Raw genomic sequence first — 22,505 nt, forward strand, 5'->3', positions numbered from 1 at the left:
GATCCACCCATCTCGGCCTCCCAAAGTGCTGGGATTACAGGCTTGAGCCACCGCGCCCGGCCTCAAAATGTTTATTCTAATTTTACAGTTGTTCCATAAACCTCCCCCCAACACTCAAGCTTCATAAGAACATTCCATTAACTCTGTAACTAACCCCAGCATTTAGCAATGTTTAACGTGTGGTAAACATTCAAATTTTGTTAAATCAAATTTTGCCTCCAAGCAAAAGGAGAAGGGGAAGGGCTGTTGCACAATAAGAGAGGATTACATTTAATATAAATAATGAGAGTGTTTAAAGTGTTAGCACTTTTTCCCTTTTAGAGAAAAAGGAAGAGAGAGAAGGAAAAAAGGATGGATGAATAGATTGATGCTGATCTAAAATGGTTTCTCCTAGATGTTTAACAAAAAATAGGGGCCTGGCGCAGGGGCTCATGCTTTTAATCCCAGCACTTTGGGAGCCCGAAGGAGGTGGATCACTTGAGGCCAGGAGTTCAAGACCAGCCTGGCCAACACGGTGAAACCCCATCTCTACTAAAAATAGAAAAAATTAACTGGGCGTGGTGGCGCACACCTGCAATCCCAGCTACTCGGGAGGCTGAGGCATGAGAATCACTTGAACCTAGGAGGGGCAGGTTGCAGTGAGATTGCACCACTGCACTCCAGCCTGGGCCACAGAGTGAGGCACTGTCTCAAAGTGAAAAAAAAAAAAAGGAAAGATTCATACCTGTCTGAAATAGTTAAGTATTGTCCTAGCTTAAAGTAAAACGTACAATCTATCTTGAAAATGCCAAGAAAGCTGAAGGGCCTCCCAAAGGAAGGAAGGAAGGAAGATTCCCTCCCTGAGACTGCCGTAGGGTACTGAAACTTCTCACATCCATCTTCTTTTTACACAGCTTCAAAAAAACTGACTCTCATCATATATTTTACACAGTCACACAGTTAATATTTCATGCATTTGCTTCTGTATGGTACCCAGCATAGTTAATACTAAAAGTCTTTCAGCGAATACAATAAATACTGAACTCTGCAGCCCTCCAGTCATATGTATTTGCCATGGTCTCCGGCACCAGTGCTTTGTGCTATAACAACCACCATAACAACAGATAACACATAAAACTGTAATGACTCATTTAATACAAGCCTCATTTATTTTCTCCATTTTACAAATAAAAAACTGAAGCACAGAGGGGCTAAGTAACTTGCCTAAATGACACACAGCTAAGTAAGATTAGAGACAGAATTTCTGGTATCAGAAAGGGCCTTCCTTTTTTTTGAGACGGGGTTTCGCTCTGTTGCCCAGCCTGGAGTACAGTGGTGCAATCATGGCTCACTGCAGCATCTGCCTCCTGGGCTCAAGAGGTCCTCCCACCTCAGTCTACTGAGTAGCTGGGACTACAAGCACACACCATCATGCCCGACTAAGTTTTGTTTTTCGGTTTTCGTTTTTTTTTTTTTTGTAAAGGTGGAGTTTCACCATGTTCCCCAGGCTAGTCTCAAACTCTTGGGCTCCAGTGACCCACGCCTTGGCCTCCCGAAGTGCTGGGATTACAGGCATGAGCCACTGTGCCCAGACAGAAAGGACCCTCTTAACCAAATATTTTAATACAGTGTGGTAACTGCTCGGACAGAGGTATTCACAGAGTATCTGTTACCACAGAGCCACCTGCCACTATACTTCCACATATACTCTGCGAATATTTCCATCCAAGCAATTATCACAGTGTATTAAAATAATCTATATACATATCCTCTGCAAATTTAAGTCACTGTGCAACTGGGTTTTAGGTTACCAGGTGGAAGAAGAAAATACCATTTCCACTCCTCGAGTCGGCACTTCACCTTTCCTATGCTGGTACTTCTTCCACTCCTGTGTGCCACCATTTCCTAAAACCCATCTCTTCTTTTTTTTTTTTTTTTTTTGAGGCGGAGTCTCGCTCTGTCGCCCGGACTGGAGTGCAGTGGCCAGATCTCAGCTCACTGCAAGCTCCGCCTCCCGGGTTTACGCCATTCTCCTGCCTCAGCCTCCCGAGTAGCTGGGACTACAGGCGCCCGCCACCTCGCCCGGCTAGTTTTTTTTTTTTTTTGTATTTTTAGTAGAGACGGGGTTTCACCATGTTAGCCAGGATGATCTCGATCTCCTGACCTTGTGATCCGCCCGTCTCGGCCTCCCAAAGTGCTGGGATTACAGGCTTGAGCCACCGCGCCCGGCCAAAACCCATCTCTTCTAAGGTAAAATCTACATCTCACTGTGTGCTGCTGCCGTGGAGATGCTGGCCAGACCTCTCAAATTGCCTTGGGTACCTTCTCAAGAGTCCTGAAACACTACTGAGACCCACATCATTCCTGCTGGGTAGAACGCAGGCAGTATAGTTCCCACCCCTCAGCAGCCACCAGCCCAGATCGATGACTCTTATCAGGGACATGGAGTAACCTGAGCCACCTGCCAACCCATCTCTCGACTGCTAGGACAGGTGCTTTCTGCTATCAGGTTGCACAAATGCCTGGAAACCTTACACCGGGTGTGAAGGAAAAAGCAACAGGGAAACAACACAGCATCTGGTGCCCTGGCTGCTTCCATTCACTACTTGGGGAAGGAACACCAACCTGTGTGACTTGGGCCACAGAGACTGAGCAGGCCTAATGCACCTACTGCAGAGCTTTGGGACCACAAAGACTGTACGGCGAGACTGGAACTGAGTAGAGGTCGACATTCACCTAGAGAGTGAGACACAACCCCACTGGCCTCATCCTCATTCTCTAAACAGCTAGAATACTACCTCTTCTATAATATTCTCATGGGGAAAAAAGCCTATTGCAGAAGCCAACTCTGAAAAGCACATTTTATTTCGTATCTTTAAATGTAGAAGTCTCTAAAGATTAACTGTGCTAGAGTCAAGCCTAAGTTTGATATCATTAATTCTATATCTAAATCAGAATCCAATTACTGTTCAGTATACACACATGTGTGTGTTTATATTCTCTATTGGTTGAGCCAAATTTACTTACTTCCCATCAAGTCTCAGTCATGGAGAGGCCATATCCTAGGAAAGAAGAGCATTCACTCAATTCTGGGGCTTTCCATAGACACAGGGGTTAAGGGCAGCCGGCAGCAATTATGGCTGCTGAGACGGGAACACCTATTAGAAACTAAACCTTCCTTTCTCACAATTCAGCACAAAACTTGGTTCACTGAACAGCATCCTGACAGCAGTGACACTCAATCAGGATAAACCTAGGCATCTGGGAAACATCTGGTATACAAGATGTCATCATGAATAAAACTCACACTGCAGCTAGATTCCATGTGCAATGACTCATGGCAGATCTTGAATATAATTACTAACTCAATGACATATATGATAGCTGACCCACAATGTGCCCTACCAGTGTGAAAAAGACCAGGGGCAGCTGACTGGGGCACATGGAGAGACGAGGACACCCTTCACTCAGACATCTCCAAAAGGTAGCACCATCAGGTATCTGTAGGGTATTCATGTGAAAGAACAGAAATGTAGATTAGGTCTCGGATCCTGGGATTTCACGATTCCATTAAAATGCAGAATCGGGCCGGGCGCGGTGGCTCAAACCTGTAATTCCAGCACTCTGGGAGGCCAAGGCGGGCGGATCACAAGGTCAGGAGATCGAGACCATCCTTGTTAACATGGTGAAACCCCGTCTCTACTAAAAAATACAAAAAACTAGCTGGGCGAGGTGGCGGGCGCCTGTAGTCCCAGCTACTTGGGAGGCTGAGGCAGGAGAATGGCGTACACCCGGGAGGTGGAGCTTGCAGTGAGCTGAGATCCCGCCACTGCACTCCAGCCTGGGCGGCAGAGCGAGACTCCGTCTCAAAAAAAAAAAAATTGCAGAATCATACTATATGAGGTCCTGCACTAATCAGTCATCTTTACCAGGGACATTTTGACATGGTTCTCTCAGTAGACCAGAAGAATCTTAAGTCCAGAAAGCTAACAAATAGAAAAAAAAAAAAAATCTACAAACTGATATGAAATAATTTCCAAATAGAAAAGCAAAGCAAAGTGCAGAATAGTATGCATACTAATACTGTCAATGGAGTTTTTAAAATAAATATTATGTAGGCACTATCTCTGGAAGGATACCCAGATAATTAACAATACTAGTTACTTCCAGAAAGATAAAATAGGCAGCTAGGAGAGGGGGAGATTTTTGACTCTTCTACCTTTTGCATATTTTGAATCATTAACCATGTGAATATATATGCATTAAGAAAATGTAAAAGGAAGAAGAAAATACTCCATACAGAAGCTCTCAGAAAAATCGCACCAAGAAATAAGAAGACTAAGAAATGAAAGGTTCTACTGAGCCTTACAGGCAAAGTCTGAGTTTGTTTGCTGTCACATTCTCTCTCTGAGCCTGAGATATGTTGTCCATAAAAATGAGTATACTGACTATTTTCCATGACTAAAGCAGAGGGCTGTTACAGATAATTTCTAGATGCCTTCAGCTCTGATGATTTTATACTACCCACCATTATCAATCCACTGATTGATCTATTATTGATCTATTGTTCAATCAACAAAATTAGAGATGGAATAACTCTGAGATGAAAAAAAAAGCCAAAAAACAACGACAAACTATCATGCCTACCACAACCAATTACCCCAGTTCTACATGAATCAGCTGTCAGGTAACAGGTAAAATGTTTTCAATATCAAATATATGGCATGCCAAACCAATGAAATTCCTTTCACTCCATTCCTCATCAGTCATACCCTTTCAGTCTTAAGGGCCATGAAAAGGCACTGGATAAAGAGCCACAAGATCTGGGTAAAAGCATCAGCTTTGCCACTTCCTAGTCTTGAGGCTCAGAGAGGTATATTTTCAGCTGAAACATGGGAAGAATCATCAACTATCTTTCAGAGTTGTTGAAGAGAATAAATAAGGCCTGCACAAAAGCATTTTATAAACTGTAAAACATAACACGGAAGCTGGGTGCAGCTACTTGGAAGGCAGAGGTGGGAGAATCACTTGGGGAGTTCAAGGCTGCAGCGAGCTCTGATTCCACCACTGCATTCCAGCCTGAGTGACTGACTGAGAATATCTCTTAAAAATAATAATAACGTAAATGTAATTTTTGAGTATTACGTGCAATTTTAGTCACCATGCTTCAAATCTGGAGGGTGACTACAGGAAAAACAACACAAATTATTAAGATTTAAAAAAATAGATCGCATAAGGGCTGATCTATCTTTTTCAACAAACATTTATCAGTTCTTTTGTTGTTGTTGTTGTTGTTGTTGTTGAGACAGAGTCTCGTTCTGTCACCTGGACTGGAGTGCAGTGGCACGATCTTGGCTCACTGCAACCTCCGCCTCCCAAATTCAAGCGATTCTTCTGCCTCAGCCGCCCAAATAGCTGGGATTACAGGTGCCCGCCACTATGCCCAGCTAATTTTTTTTATTTTTAGTAAGAGACGAGGTTTCACCCCATTGGCCTGGCTGGTCTCAAACTCCTCACCTTGTGATTTGCCCGCCTCGGCCTCCCAAAATGCTGGGATTACAGGCGTGAACCACTGAGCCTGGTCTACTCAGTTCTTATATTATATCCTGGGCACAAGGCTACAAAAGTTAAGAGATTTTTCCTTAGCTGGGCATGGTGGCACATGCCTATGGTCTCCGCTACTCGGGAGGCTGAAGTAGAGGACTGCTTGAGCCCAGGAGTTCAAGGTTGCAGTGAGCTATGATAGCGCCACTGCACTCCAGCCTGGGTGACAGAGTTAGACCCTCTAAAAGAAAAAGATTGTTCCTGCCTTGAAGGAAGAATTCCAAAAGCACTTGAGGACAAGAATAAGAAAATAGGACTGGGTAATAATGATAAAAATGGCTATCACATAATAGAATACCTACTACATGTCAGGCCCTGAACTAAACACATTACATACAGTATCTCTTTTTAATTCTTACATTAATCCTATAACGTATTTTACAAAGAAAGCTGAGGTTTAGATAGATTAAGTCACTTAACCAAGATCCCACAGCTATGAAGTGGAAATGCTGGTACACCACCTCAGGTTTGTCTGTCTGCAAGGCCATTCTATTTTCTTTGAGACAGAGAGAGAGAGAGAGACCACTAATGAAAACTCTAATAGACCCCATTACATTTGAAAAATTAGCCTCTGATATAGTAAATTGAAAAAAGCAAGAAGCAAAAAATACAGAGAGTATGCTAGTGTTTGTGTCAAAAAGAGAGGAGGAAGGATAACGCACAAATTAGTAACAGTGGTTACTTGTTTGGTAAAGGGAATAGGGACAGATAGGAAGCAGAAATGAGAGGAAGACATTTCGCTACAGATATATTTATGAATTCAGAGTGAGGAATTAACTTACAGGTAGGGACCCTGCGCGTAAATCCTGGTTTGGAAAATGCTACACAATAGCTCAGCATCACAACATCTGTTTATGAAAAGTGTAGTGTGATCGGTTTTTTTTTTTAATGTGTTTAATTCTAATGTCCAAAGTTATTTGACTTTTTTTTTTTTTTTTTTTTTGAGATGGAGTCTCTCTCTGTCGCCCAGGCTGGAGTGCAGTGGCCGGATCTCAGCTCACTGCAATCTCTGCCTCCCGGGTTCATGCCATTCTCCTGCCTCAGCCTCCCGAGCAGCTGGGACTACAGGTGCCCGCCACCTCGCTCGGCTAGTTTTTTGTATTTTTAGTAGAGACGGGGTTTCACCGTGTCAGCCAGGATGGTCTCGATCTCCTGACCTTGTGATCCGCCTGTCTCGGCCTCCCAAAGTGCTGGGATTACAGGCTTGAGCCACCGTGCCCGGCGTTATTTAACTTTTTTTGGTGGGAGGCTGGTGCGTGGGCAGAATGATACCTATTATCATTTCTTTTTTTTTTTTTTTTTTTTTTGAGACGGAGTCTCGCTCTGTCGCCCAGGCTGGAGTGCAGTGGCCGGATCTCAGCTCACTGCAAGCTCCGTCTCCCAGGTTTATGCCATTCTCCTGCCTCAGCCTCCCGAGTAGCTGGGACTACAGGCGCCCACCACCTCGCCCGGCTAGTTTTTGTATTTTTAGTAGAGACGGGGTTTCACCGTGTTAGCCAGGATGGTCTCGATCTCCTGACCTTGTGATCCGCCCATCTCGGCCTCCCAAAGTGCTGGGATTACAGGCTTGAGCCACCGCGCCCGGCCCTTATTATCATTTCTTAAACAGCAATCAATACAATACAGCTTGGGATACTAGAATTAAATAATTTCCTAACTTAAAACAGAATGCTGGATCAGTCAAATTGTTTAGGTTTCTTTAAGCGCTGGGATACTGTTAAACCAAAGTATTTACTACTTGCCTCTAACACTGTAAAAATTACTCATAGTAAAGCTAAAATCCAAACGGGGTAAATGATACCTACACCAAACTCAAGAAAGTCAAAAAATAGGCTTCCCAGGATTGAAAAGCAAAGCCTACAGAGTAACACTTATTTCAAACTACTCCTAGAGAGAGAAATGCAGAGTAAGCAAAAAGGAAAATTGTGCACGCACACACGGACACGGGTTATCTATTAATCATAGCATTTTTATACAGCTGACAAAAATCACTAGGAGTCCCTGATAAGCGCCTCTCTGAAGGGCTACTACATGCACTCAGCACACTTTAATGCTTACGTCTGAAGGTAGGAAATGCCAAAGTTAACCAACTGATCTCCAACACTGTAAAACACAGCCAGCTCAGAGCTAAAATGCTGCTGCAAAAAGATCTATTCAGTATCACAACAAGCAGCTAAAAACTTTTAACAAAGTAGAGGGACAGAAGACGTCTATAATGAGTAACGAACAGCACCTGGGAATGGAGAGGCGCTAGCTAACAGAAAAACTAGTTTATAAACCCAAATACAGACCTTTTGAGTATGACTAGCATTACCTCAAAGTCTTGGATGATATCAAAATTTGCCAATTTATTATCAGTTTAATAAGAACCACGAATGAGACTAGGACTTCTAGTTCAAATGTAACACAAAACATATAGTAAAATCTTAAGTATATAACAAATACAGACATATATGAAACGAACTGCTTAAGCAATAGCTGTATAGCAGTACTCTGCATTCTTTTCAATGAGGTGTGCATAGCATAAGACCAGGGTCAGACTTTCAGGACAAGTACTACCAACTCCCTGTAAGCTTTGCCAAAGGGGAGACTTCCAGAAGTTCCAACAAAGTCCTCAAACCCACTGTGCCAGCCACTAACAGTGACCATGTTCCTGGAAGCTTGTATATGAGGAGCAAACCAATGAGTTAAGCTTTGTGGATGGTGGGAGCCACCACAAAACATCTTTCAAGTTTGCCAGTTTTCACTTTGAAATCACGCAATCCTACTATCTTACCCCCAGAAACTAAGAAACAGCAGGTGAAAGCTGTCAAAGCCACATATTCAGACTAATTAGGGGACAAGCCAGTCTGATTAGGGGACAGCAACCTCATTTGCAGATGCTTTTGCAGGTGAAGGAGAAGCTGAATAAGGAGAAATTTAATGGCGGTGGGGGGGGGTGGCCAAAAAAAGATCTACAATTCCTGCCTTTTACCCGAAATTATTACCCACCTTCCCAAGAATTTTTGTGGACCACTGAACTGAAGAAGGAAAAGAAAGAAAAAGGGAGAAAACAAACTAGGGCTGAAAGTGTGACTGTATAAAAATCCCCGAGAGGATGAATTATGAAACTAAACTCCACGCAACAGGGCTAACTATGCCGTTGCTTTTCCACTTGCCTAATGACCCAAGACAAATAGAGCAGGGCCATCCAGGAGTCCCAACAACTTCCAGGAAAATGGAACCAACATCCTCCTGTCTCAGAACAAGCCACATACCCCTGAAAGTAACCCCTAAGTGAAATCCATATAGATCTGCTTTGAAAATCACTCTGGCTGGCAACAATTAAGGCCCACTCCTTCAAACAACTGCCAATCTGTACGGGAAAAAGCTTATTTAAAAAAAAGCAATTGAAAGAAATTCCTATGAGCCTCTGTCCAAAAGTATTCCAACTCAAGCAATTGCTGCAGGCCACATTCAGACACCCCCAGCCTCCCCAGAACTACGCCCTGTCTGTAGTTCCTCTAGTTTTACTCACGCAGCTTCTGCCTCCACCCCAATCCCCAGAGCTAGGAGAGTCCCACGGCCACACCACCCATCCCTCATGATAAATCACGCTTTGCTTGTGGTATTTCCAACTAGAATCTGGCAAAATCAATGCAGCCAGAAAAAATAAATAAATACATAAACAGTATGCCTCCTCAAAAACCACATGCCTGGAATAAAATATCCAATACCCTGTGCAAAATCTCTCTTCTTCAACAAAGGAGAAACTAAGGAACCAGCCTATACATGGGAAAAATCCCACATCCCAAGGTGTTATCTGGGGACCTAAGTCCCTGAGAAAACCCACATCTTATGGTTGAACACACTCATGTGGAAGTCTAAACCTCAAAGGCTGTTTTCCACCCTTGGGAAAACAGGTTTTTAAGCAGTTATTCAATCATTATCATTTGACAATTCAAGAATGTCATCTACTTCATAAGTGGTATTTATCCTATGTCCTGTGCCTTGAATTTTTGGCAGAAATTTCTAGATGCCACGTAAGTGCAGGACTCATCAGAAGGAAGTTATATATTACAGGCTGCTCTCTCTCATTCCCTTCTCAGAATTCTCTTTATTCACTGAGACCAGAAAAGGCCAGAGGCACTATGAAGTATAATCATTTGCAGCTAAAGAGGCCCCTACTAAACTGGCTGCAACAGGCAAGGATTATAGAGGACCCCAAACCAGAAGCTGAAAGTGAAGTGGGAGGGGAGAACAACAGCCAGAGAGAATTCTTATAAAATACTTCTACGAATCTCTCGCCAAAGCTGAGATTTAAAGAAACAGTATCAAACGTCCTTATTTTCAAACATATCCAATATGAGTGATGTGAAAAATACCACGTATTGTGAAGGGTCTCCGCTTGGTATTTTCCCCAGATCCATAAAAACAAGCTATAGTGCCAGGCACGTGGCTCACGCCTGGAATCCCAACACTTTGGAAGCCGAGGCAGGCGGATCATGAGATCAGGAGTTCGAGACCAGCCTGGCCAATATGGTGAAACCCTATCTCTACTAAAAACACAAAAATTAGCTAGGCTTGGTGGCGGGTGCCTGTAATTCCAGCTACTAGGGAGGCTGAAGCAGAGAATCGTTTGAACCCGGGAGACTGATGTTGCAGTGAGCCGAGATCACACCACTGCACTCCAGCCTGGGCGCCAAGAGCAAAAACTCCATCCCCCCAAAAAAATAAATAAATAAAGCTATAGTATCTGATGAAATTCACTGGTTGAGAAGGGAAAGGTTAAGGCCTCTAGTTGATCAAATAGTTCTCACCCCAAATGGTGGTAATACATGTGAACTGCTACAATCCAAAATCCTGCAGCAGCACTGTAAAAAGGTAAATCAACAGCCTGCTCCAGTGAACTGGAACAGGTTGGCTCTAATTGCCCCTCTCACTTGTGTGGTTCCTCTTTCCTCCTTAACCACACTATCACAAAGGAGCTTTTTACACATACACACGTGCACTCAATTAATATCTGAACACAGGAAACTAAATATCAGGTTGCCATGCCTACCCAACACATTCAGCAGTTAAAGTCTACCCCAGCTTCTGTTTTCAGAGACCCCTCTCTCACCTTTAACCCTGATATCAATGAAAAGATCAGGTAACATTCACATATCACACAACATGCCATCTTCACAGGCGATGGAAAGCAGACCAACGGCCAGACCCCCCGGGGAAAATCTGGATAAACAATTAAAGCCATCTGCAGGCCCCAACTGAGAAGCAGGAAGACAAAGTTCAATTTAACAAAAATGGACAGTTTCTTGTCTACTTGGGCCCAGGCATGGTGCTAAATCCTACAGATTCCTAAGGATCTGGGTAAGCGTGGTGGGGCAGACATTCAATCAAGTATTAATCTAAAAAGTCCTTTAACAGAGCTATAGACATGATGTCCTGGAAGACAGCAGGAGTGCAGGAGTGTGGGAGATAAGGGAATAGTCACAAAAGGGATCCAGGAGGAATCAATATCCAAACTCATTATTAAAGATTGAGCCTTACAAATGTGGGGGTAGAAGAGATGAAACAGGAACTTTGGGTAGAAGGAAAAGGAACAAAAGCACAGAGGTATTCATTAGCTGGGTAGCACCATATGCTCAGAAAACCATAAGCCACTGGACATGGACTTGGAGGTGGAGTGTAGAAAGAGACGGAGCTTGAAAGTTACGCAGAAGTCAGGCCAAACAAGAGAATAGACAATCCTAAGATCAAACACAAGCTTTCAAAAGATTTTAAGCGAGAAGTAACAAATTGGCTCTTTTATTTTATTTCTGAGACAGAGTCTCACTCTGTAATCCAGGCTGAAGTACCTTGGTGTGATCTCCGCTCACTGCAACCTCCACCTCCTGGGTTCAAACAATTCTCCTGCCTCAGCCACCCAAGTTGCTAGGATTACAGCATGCGCCACCATGCCCGGCTAATTTTTGTATTTTTTGTAGAAATGGGGGTTTCACCATGTTGGCCAGGCTGGTCTCAAACTTCTGACCTCAAGTCATCTGCCCGCCTCAGCCTCCCAAAGTGCTGGGATTACAGGCGTGAGCCATCGCACCTGGCCAGATTGGCTCTTTTAGATAGATCACGGTGTCAGCAGTCTGGAGAGCGGGTTTGAAGAAATCGAAAAGGGACCACAAGAGACAACACAAAGGCATCCCAGCTCAATTTCCATAGACAAAATGACAACAAAAAGTGCCACTTTTGAACCAACATATTTAACAAAACTTATGAAATTTGAAACACAATATTTTCACTGTTCCTGCATTCTATGTACCACTAAAACAGCCAGTGAATCTGTCACCCACCCTCCCAGCAGAGATGCCACGGGTTCTAGGAAATCCATGTCCCCACTGCAGACACTGTGATACTCCAGTGGTCCTTTTACTCCTTAGCAAAGAATTGTCTCCCCTTCCTCTGACAAGAGAGACCACAATGAACAGGTTCATTCCGCTCCTCCACCCTGGATGATGAGCAAATGAGGTTTCCCCTTTAACACACTGCTCATCTCTAGTAGTTCCCAAATCTGGCACTTAATCAATCAGAAGCACGTTAGCCACTCCATGCAGATTAAACAGTAAGCAGGAAGTTAGTGCTGCATAGCAGGATATAAGGAAAGCAAGAAATAAACATGTAGTGCTGGGTTCCTTGATAGGCACTTTAAAGAATCCCAGTTCTCATTAGAGTGGTTTATAAGAGTATATGTTAATTCTCCCAGTTCACAGATGTGGGAGCAGGAGCTCAGAGACACTGAATAGCTAATTCACTTGGTAAATGGAGAAGCCAGGATTCGAATCCCAATATAAGAAGCTCTAAATGGTGCTTCCTTACTACACCATATTTCACATATATGTGTATAACAAATATGATTACATATTAAGATTGGTAATAAAAATATCTCCCCTTTAAAAACAGAGAAGGATTCATGGATAGGAAGAATCAATATCATGAAAATGGCCATAATGCCCAAGGTGATTTATAGATTCAAAGCCATCCCCATCAAGCTACCAATGACTTTCTTCACAGAATTGGAAAAACTACTGTAAAGTTCACATGGAACCAAAAAAGAGCCCGCATTGCCAAGATAATCCTAAGCCAAAAGAACAAAGCTAGAGGCATCATGCTACCTGACTTCAAACTATACTACAAGGCTACAGTAACCAAAACAGCATGGTACTGGTACCAAAACAGAGATATAGACCAATGGAACAGAACAGAGCCCTCAGAAATAACACCACACATCTACAACCATCTGATCTTTGACAAACCTGACAAAAACAAGAAATAGGGAAAGGATTCCCTATTTAATAAATGGTGCTGGGAAAATTGGCTAGCCATATGTAGAAAGCTGAAAATGGATCCCTTTCTTACACCTTACACAAAAATTAATTCAAGATGGATTAAAGACTTAAATGTTAGATCTAAAACCATAAAAACCCTAGAAGAAAACCTAGGCAATACCATTCAGGACATAGGCATGGGCAAGGACTTCATGACTGAAACACCAAAAGCAATGGCAACAAAAGCCAAAATAGACAAATGGGATCTAATTAAACTAAAGAGCTTCTGCACAGCAAAAGAAACTACCATCAGAGTGAACAGGCAACCTACAGAATGGGAGAAAATTTTTACAATCTACCCATCTGACAAAGCGCTAATATCCAGAATCTACAAAGAACTTAAACAAAGTTACAAGAAAAAATCAAACAACCGCATCAAAAAGTGGACAAAGGATATGAACAGACACTTCTCAAAAGAAGACATCTATGTAGCCAACAGACACATGAAAAAATGCTCATCATCACTGGCCATCAGAGAAAAGCAAATCAAAACCACAATGAGATACCATCTCACACCAGTTAGAATGGCGATCATTAAAAAGTCTGGAAACAACAGGTGCTGGAGAAGATGTGGAGAAATAGGAACACTTTTACACTGTTGGTGGGACTGTAAACTAGTTCAACCATTGTAGAAGACAGTGTGGCGATTCCTCAAGGATCTAGAACTAGAAATACTATTTGACCCAGTTATCCCATTACTGGGTATACACCCAAAGGATTATAAATCATGCTGCTATAAAGACACATGCACACATATGTTTACTGTGGCACTATTGACAATAGCAAAGACTTGGAACCAACCCAAATGTCCGTCAATGATAGACTGGATTAAGAAAATATGGCACATATATACACCATGGAATACTATGCAGCCATAAAAAAGGATGAGTTCATGTCCTTTGTAGGGACATGGATGAAGCTGGAAACCATCTTTCTGAGCAAACTATCACAAGGACGAAAAAGCAAACACCACATGTTCTCACTCATAGGTCTCATAGGTGGGAATTGAACAATGAGAACACTTGGACACAGGGTGGGGAACATCATACACAGGGGCCTGTCGTGGGGTTAGGGGAGCGATAGCATTAGGAGATATATCTAATGTAAATGACGAGTTAACGGGTGCAGCATATCAACATGGCACACGTATACATATGTAACAAACCTGCACGTTGTGTACATGTATCCTAGAACTTAAAGTATAATAAAAAATAAAAAAAATTAAAACAGAGAAGGGACATATATCCTACAGTCTCAGATTAAGGAATCACTCACAATTAAACGATCACGACTGGAATCTCCAAATGTTACTAAAAAAAGGTCACTTCTGAGCATTAGTGACCAAAAAGTGTTCAGACTCAGAGAATCAAAGCAATCTGGCTATCCTCCAGAGAAATGTACCAAATCCTCCACATACTTTCCCCTCAGAGCCCCTAAGACAACATTTGAAAAAACTCCTGGCTGACTGCTCACTCTCTTGAGTAAATGACTTCCCCAACTACTTTGCCCACCCAAATTACACAAATGCGTCCAGGATTCACATGGCAGTTCTGATCCGATTTGTCCCAATCCTGGCTCAAGCAGCTTTGCACTACTTTCCTAACCAGATCAGCATCAGCCAATGGGTTTATTCAAGCTGATCTGTGATGGATTAGATAATGAAACCTTAGCCATGGAAGCTGCCTGCTTGTACTGGGGTCGCAGAGGAGAAGAATAGGAAACTCAATACTCCTAGGGGCCACCTAAAACACCAAATGCACTCACCATCCCTCACTCCATCTGTCTGCTCATGCTCCAATTACTGCCATTTCCTTCCAATCATGTCTGTGGTTCTTCCCTCCTGTCTTTGAAGGAAGTGCACATTCACCCCAGAATAAAGATGTTTAGTATGCTTTACAAATGTATATCAACAAAAATGGAAAGAAATCTGCTTACTAAAATGACTGTCTTTTTCTACAAATTATTAAAGCCTGACATCAAACTGAAGGCCTGAGAGATGTTAAACTAGAGATTCACTAGCAACATTCTTGTTTATACGAAGTAGTATAACTCAATTTCTTTCCCAGCAGTCCTGTAATCTTGAGGCCTGTCTGCACCAGTCTGCTTTAGAGCAAAATGAAAGTTAAATTTCTAGATAGCTTCTGTTGTGTTCACATGTCAGTGTGACAGTGAAAAAAAAAAATGACAGAGTAGCTAGAAAATGGGAGGGAGTTGGGAGACAAATTCAACTCAGGCTAATCTCTTGAGTCACCCCGAAGAATAATTCTACTCTGAAATCAGATCTGACTTTCTCCTTCTCAAATACATTTCCAGTTTTACATTTGCAGACTTCCTTGTGAGACATGGGGGAAAAACGAACAATTTTTACATGACTGTGCCTCAGTTTCTCCATCTACAATATTTACCACTTTACCAATTTCTCCATCTACAATATTTACCACTACAATATTACCACTCCATCTACAGTGTTTACTACAATAATACCACTTAGTATTATGGGCTTAATGTCTGTGTCCCTCCAAATTTTCTATGTTGAAGCCCTAACCCCAGTGTAACAGTATTTGGAGGTAGGACCTCCAGAATTAGCTTTAGATTGAATCATGAGGGTGGGAACTGTATAATAAAAGAGCGCCCTTATAAGAAGGGGAAGAGACCACTGACTCTCTCTCCCCAAGAGCACACACTGAGGAAAGGCCATGTGAGCACACAGCAAGAAGGCAGCTACCCACAAGCCAGGAGGTGGGTCCTCACCAGACATGAAATCTGCTGGCACCTTGATCTTGGACTTCCCAGCCTCCAAAACTGTGAGAAATAAATGTCTGTTGTTTAAGCCATCCAGTCTATAGTATTTTGCTGTGGCAGCCCAAGGAGACTAGGACAGAGAGAGATGAAAAATTCAGTAATTTCAGTGAAATATTGTTCATTAAATTACTCATAAGAAAAAAAAAAAGCACAATATTTTTATAACTCTTCTCAAATGGTAGCACCATGCTTAGTTACAGCACCAAATACCCAAATGAGGGTACAAAGATACAAAGAGACATCCACCTTTGAGGAAACAAGCCCACAAATAAGCAAATGGGAAAATAAACTACTTCAATAAATACAGCATCTACAAAGCAACTTCAGGCTATCTGCAACCCCTTCCCTGAAACCTGAAAGAAAGTCATCTTACCACTAGAATCAGCTGCTAATAGGAATAACTGCAGAACCCACTTGGCTAAACTGGATTTATGACTCTATGGTGAGAAGCAGTTACTCGGCCATATAATAATTATACCGTATCAACATTTCACTGACATACAGAATTCTGCTGAAAGCTATAAGTAATAACGTATATCTTACCTTATACAGCAGCTGAACTCTTAGAAAACTGCACAGAAATAAAATTTTTGTGAATCAAATTGTTCACCAGAAAAGCTGACCAAAAGAATTCATTTCCCAATATGTTTTATGGGGCCTAAATTTCATACATATCAGACTTAAAGTGAAATGAACCTCTAATAGCCCTACGAGTAACTCATTTAACTTCCCACCAAGTCTGAGTACAGTATTTCCAAGTGCTCTCTTTAACTACATTCCTCAAACTGTACATCAACTTTCCAGCTGAGTTTGTCACTTCTCTCCTACTCCAAGGTTCAGGTTTCTCTATTTCTATACTCTTTCCAGGGCTGCATCGACTCCTCTTCCATCTACATCAAGTTTCTGTATACTGCCTTTGAAAGCACCGACCCTTCCTCTCTTTCTCCTAAGGTTACTTCTGACCTAAGGATTATAATAAAAGCTTCTGCTTTTTTTTTTTTTTTTTTTTTTTGAGAAAGAGTCTTGCTCTGTCGCCCAGGCTGGAGTGCAGTGGCGCGATCTCGGCTCACTGCAAGCTCCGCTCCTGGGTTCACGCCACTCTCCTGGCTCAGCCTCCCGAGTGGCTGGGACTACAGGCGCCCACCACCACGCCCGGCTAATTTCTTGTATTTTTAGTAGAGACGGGGTTTCACTGTGTTAGCCAGGATGGTCTCGATCTCCTGACCTCATGATCCGCCCGCCTTGGCCTCCCAAAGTGCTGGGATTACAGACATGAGCCACCTTGCCCAGCCTACAATAAAAGCATCACAGACTCTCTGGAGTTTCCTAAACTCCATTTTGGTAAGTGATGATTTACTGCAAAGCTTAATGATACAACTTAACAAGATTCAACTTTGGAACCTAATGCTTAGCACTACAGCTCCATTTAGTAAGCAGTCTTGGGAATGACTCCAGTAAGTGAACTTATTCTATAAAAAGGGGTGAATCCAAAGTGCCTGGAAAATTCTGTGATGATACCCTTACTCTGGAATTTCGTAATTTTTCTTAACCCTTAACTATCTGTAAATGGTAAATTTCAATTTCAATTTAACAAGCATTGAGCACTTACCAAGTACCCAAAACTGTTAGATATTATGAAGGATACGTACAAAGGAAATATAGTTCCTATCCTTTAGAAGCTTACAATCTTAGCAGTGACACAAGAATAATAAAACAATTAAGGGACAATAAAAGATGACGCACAACTAAGCATCAATATACCAGGAGGCAAGAGTAGGATCTGAATGGTGCGAACTAAGCTGCCAGGGAAAGCTTCACAGAAGGAGCTAGAAAACGTGTTAAGAAAACAGGCCAGGCACAGTGGCTCATGCCTGTAATCTCAGCACTTTGGGAGGCCAAGGCAGGCGGATTACCTAAGGTCAGGAGTTCGAGACCAGCCTGGCCAACGTGGTGAAATCTCATCTCTACTATAAATACAAAGATTAGCGGGATGTGGTGGCGCATGCCTGTAGTCCCAGCTATTCAGGAGGCTGAGGCACAAGAATTGCTTGAACCCAGGAGGCAGAGGTTGCAGTGAGCTGAGATCGCACCACTGCACTCCAGCCTGGGCAACAGTGAGACTCCACCTCAAAAAAAAAAAAAAAAAAGTACTTTAAGACAAACCCACATACCCAAAACACTGGCTACAATAAGATTTTTTTTTTTTGAGACAATGTTTCGCTCTTGTTGCCCAGGCTGGAATGCAATGGCGCGACCTCAGCTCACTGCAACCTCCACCTCCAGGTTCAAGTGATTCCCCTGCCTCAGCCTCCCTAGTAGCTAGGATTACAGGCACCTGCCACCACACCTGGCTAACTTTTTGTATTTTTAGTAGATAGGGGTTTCACTATGTTGGCCAGGCTGTTATTGAACTCCTGACCTCAGGCGATCCGCCCACCTCAGCCTCCCAAAGTGCTGGGATTACAGGCGTGAGCCACTGTGCCCGGCTAAGATTTTTAAAGTGTGTATTTACATAGGGCCTACAGATATTTCTAAACCGCTGATATCATCTCCTAAGACTAACGGCCCCTGCTCACTTTGCTCCAGCTATTCAATACATTGGTCTCCTGTTCTCAAACAAACCAAGCAGTCTTCTTTCTCAATGTCTCTGTACCCTCACCTCCTCTACCTGAACCCTCTTTCCAAAAACATCTGAATGGTCCATTCCCTCACTTCACTCATAGGCCATCTATCAGAAAGCCCTTCTGTAACCACCTTCATTCTCTCCCTTCCCATCTCTCCCTTTCCCTGCTTTATTTTTCTTTTAGCCCTTATCACCATACAATTATAGATGTTGATTTATTAGATGTCTCTTCCCATTCAATATTAGTTCCATGACAGCAAGGGTTTTTCATTGTTGTTCACTATTGTATCTCTTAGGGTTAAAACAGTGCCTGGGATGTAGCAGCTGCTCAATAAATGTTAGTTCAATGAATAAACATTAAGTACATTCATGTAATACTCTCACACTTCTTTAAAAAAACTTTTCACCCATTTGTCTCCCCACACAGATTGCATGCACCTTAAGGACAGTGAACTGGACTTACATCTTTTAGAAGGTAACTTAGAAACCGGCCGGGCGTGGTGGCTCACACCTGTAATCCCAGCACTTTGGGAGGCCGAGGCGGGCAGATCACGAGGGAAATCATCTTGTACACATACTTTATTTTATAACTAAGGAAAACAGAGGCCCTAAAATGAAAGATTTCTGCAGAACCACTCAGCTAGTTGAAGGAAGGACCTAAATCAGTGATGATTTGAATACCTGTATGACATAGGGGAATGGACCTACAACAATGAGAATGTATAGAAGGCTGGGTGTGGTGGCTCACGTCTGTAATCCCAACATTTTGGGAGGCTGAGGTGGGTGGACCACCTGAGGTCAGGAGTTCGAGAATAGCCTGGCCAACCTAGTGAAACCCCTTTTCTACTAAAAATACGAAAAATTAGCTGGGCATGGTGGCACATGCCTGTAATCCCATCTACTCAGAAAGCTGAGGCAGGAGAATCGCTTGAACCCAGAGGTGGAGGTGGAGGTTGCAGTGAGCCGAGATCGTGCCATTGCACTCCAGCCTGGGCAAAAAAAAAAAAAAGAATGTATAGAAAGAAAATAAACAAAGAACATCCACAAATACACAGAGTGAAAAAAGGATTCTCAGAGGGATAGTTCTCAGCTGCCAATTTGCACCCCCAAGGACCTAACTACTCTTTCCTCTGCACAACCCCTCGAAGTCCCTACACAATGCTCCATTTCCAAATATCACTATCTTTAGCCAATTTGAAGGCAACCAGCAGATAATAGGCCCCAGGAGTAAATGAGGGAAAGGGATGGGGGTCTCACTATTAACTATGATTGACAGAAATGATAAATGAATACCTACAGACGTACACACACACACAAGTAGAACCTGCTCACCAGCACCTACATCCAGTCTTCCCTCCTTACCATCCAATATTAGCTCACCTCACCTGCTGTCTCCCATATTCCTGTCTTTTCTTCCATGGCCCTGAGCTTTTACTTCTCACAATCCCTCTGCCTGACAGAGTTCTAATGGAAAATAAAAGCAGGCAAACAAAATAAAAGAATTCAAAAATAAACACCAAGAGGGTCACTTTACCTAAATCAACACAAGTAACAGGGTAAACTCTGCAAAGGAGACCAAGAAGCACGTAACAAATACGCTAGGCTTAAGTACAGCTCCGTCCCTAACACAGGAAGTCAGGCAGAGGCTTGAAAAGCAGGGAGCAGAGCACAGGAAGTCTTTTAGCACTGCAGAGATTTCCAAGAGTGGTGTAATGGAGACAGCACAGGAATAGGAATTAGAAGACCAGGCTTCTAGTTCTAGTTTTACTATCAGCTAACTGGGTGGCCTTACCCAAGTCACTCATCTTCTCTGGACTTCTGATTCCCTATCTATAAAATAAGGTGGTTAAAACAAGCTGGGACTCGAATCCCCTCCAAAAAAAACAAAGATGAAAATTATTGACTCTCCTCCACCAAAAAGTGCGCATCACCTATTATAAGTAAAAATCTTCCTAGTCTGTCCAGGTTAAGAACCCCTGGAAAAGATGTCTAGTCCTCCTAGCATCCCTCTAACATCCTATGACTCTGAGAGAACTAGGCACATGTCTGCACAATTGCTGACAGGTGAGACTCACCATTTCATAGCAGTATTTTCTGGGCAGAGACCAAACCCTAAAACCTACAAAGGTTTCAAGGTCTTCCTCAAAACTATGAAGTCAACTGACATCATCAATACCTTTCCCATTCCCTACCCAAATTAACCACCTTTATCTTTGAATCCAGAATTGAGAATCCAGTCTTCTAATGGCCCTATAAATTTTTTTTTTTATAGCCCAGGACATTAAAGAGCTATTTTGTGTCCTGGAGATGTAGAATGCAATTGGCAAAGAACAGGAGGGACATGTCTGGTGTCTCCCTTCAGACTCATTAGTATGCTCCACAAAGTTAATGAGACTGAGCACCACCGTGTCCCCACAACATTACCAAACTCCCTGTACTTCTCACACTTTGTGTGTATTTTAACCCACAATCTCAGCCACATCCCCTCGGGGCTGTCTCGAGGAGTTTTCTTGCTTTTCACTCCTCTCCTTGAAATGCCACTTCTCTTCCCCATCCCAGCGTGTGCCCAGGGCTGCCAAAAGGTACTCCCTGTTCTTGGGAGGTTTCCCACGAGATCCCCTCTTCCTCGACTCCGTCCAGAGAACCCAGGATTTCCCGGCTTCCACTCCACCCCAGGTCACTAAGGCAGGATTTGAACAAATGGAATCCATCTCAGCCACGTTCGATTTCCCCCCAAAACCTATCCACTCGTCGTGCCTCCTCGCCCCTGAGGAATCAGGACCCTCTCGGGCACACCAGGATAAGTCCTGCAACCTTCGTTCCTAGCCGGAGCTCGCCCCACCTTCCAACCAGGCCCCGACTGGTCCCCCATCCCACCTCCAACCCAGGACCCCCGGAGGGCCTCCGTCTCTCCAAGCCGGGGAGCCCGGGGTCGCCCCTCACGCCACTCCCTCGCACCCCCGCAATAACTGGGCGCCCCGTCCCGCGCGATCACCTGCATCCCGCCGCCACCGTCGGCCGCCGCCTCCTCAGTGCGCGGCCGCTTGCTCAGGCCGGGATCGGCTCCGTCTCCTCCCGCTCCGGGCACCGGCAGCTCCAGCTCCGACTCCCGCTTCATGCCCCGGGCGGCGGCGCCTGGCCCGAGTTGAGGCGGCTGCTGCGGCTGGGCGCCCTCCGCCATCCGCCCGCGCCCCCCTCGCCTCCGGGAGCCGGGCGACCCGCGACAGGCCACCTCCCCCTGGGCCTCGGCCCCGACTGTCGCGACAGGCGGGCGCGCGCCTGCCCCCGCCCCCCGCGTGCGTGCGTGCGTGCGCGCGCGCGCGCGCACTCCGCGCCCCTCCGCGGCTCGCGCCCGCAGCTCCTCGCCTGGCCGCTGGCTCGCCCGCCCGCCCGCCGGGTTGTCGGCGCGGGGCCACTGGCGGGTCGCGACGAGCACTCGCTTGCACCCCCGCACGCACACGCGACACCCGGCCCGGCCCGCCGCGCCGCCCCGCCTCTGGCACTCCCGGAGCTCGCCCGCTGGCCGCGCTGGCTCACACTCTCCCTCACAACACGCCGGCCGAGGGAGGAAGGGGGCGGTCCGGGCTCCCAAGGCGTAGGGAGGGCTGTTTATTTGGGGGGAGGAGGGGCGCGAGGCAGGAACGAGCTGACTGGCCGGGATCCTCCGACCCGCCACTGTGGCAGCACCGGGAAGGCGGGGAGAGAGAAAGAGGGAGGGAGGGACCGGGATGTAGGACTCCAGCCCGCGCGGGAGGCTACGGCTAGGGGGGCGGTGGCGGCCCTCGGAGGGGGCGGGGCCAGCCCTCCTCGGCAATCTCCGTCGCCTCCTCGCTAACTGCTCGAGTTAGGCCGGGAAGCGATCGGGGAAGCTCGGGAATCTCCGGCACGGGCCTGGGACTGTCCTGGAGGCTCCGCGCGGCGGGAGTGCTGGCCAGCGCGGAGGGGGGCGGGGTCAGTCTCCTTTTTGGGCGGGGCCGTAGCTTGGAGCAGGCGGGGCTTGAGAGACCCGAGGGCCAGGGAGTGGCTCCTGCCTGTGGGACTAGTTGTACAGTGTTGTGTCCTGAGTTTACCCGCCTGAGCACCTTGGTTCCCGGGGAGAGAATGCGCACCCTGTGAGAGGCAGGCTATTTGCCTGCTTC

The 22,505-nt window shown here is 44.8% G+C and overlaps 1 protein-coding gene across 18 annotated transcripts in view; it reads right to left on the bottom strand.

The window, feature by feature from the left end:
• RBFOX2 (RNA binding fox-1 homolog 2) overlaps window positions 1-22,028 on the bottom strand; it is a 303,630-nt gene extending 281,602 nt beyond the window's left edge. For 16 of the 18 annotated variants that reach the window (XR_004442258.1, XM_033232813.1, XM_033232806.1 and 13 more), the window contains exon 1: window positions 21,362-22,015. Coding sequence is in view for 17 of the 18 variants with exons in the window: in XM_033232813.1 (XP_033088704.1) it covers window positions 21,362-21,547 (186 nt within the window). In the remaining variant the exon portion in view is untranslated. Of the gene's footprint in view, window positions 1-21,361 lie in introns of all 18 variants that reach the window. The other 2 variants (XM_033232801.1, XM_033232800.1) reach the window with 2 other exon arrangements.
• Window positions 22,029-22,505: the final 477 nt, after the last annotated feature.

The sequence above is a fragment of the Trachypithecus francoisi genome, unplaced genomic scaffold (assembly GCF_009764315.1).
Source record: "Trachypithecus francoisi isolate TF-2019V2 unplaced genomic scaffold, Tfra_2.0 Lachesis_group14, whole genome shotgun sequence".
In the NCBI taxonomy this organism is placed as follows: domain Eukaryota; kingdom Metazoa; phylum Chordata; class Mammalia; order Primates; family Cercopithecidae; genus Trachypithecus; species Trachypithecus francoisi.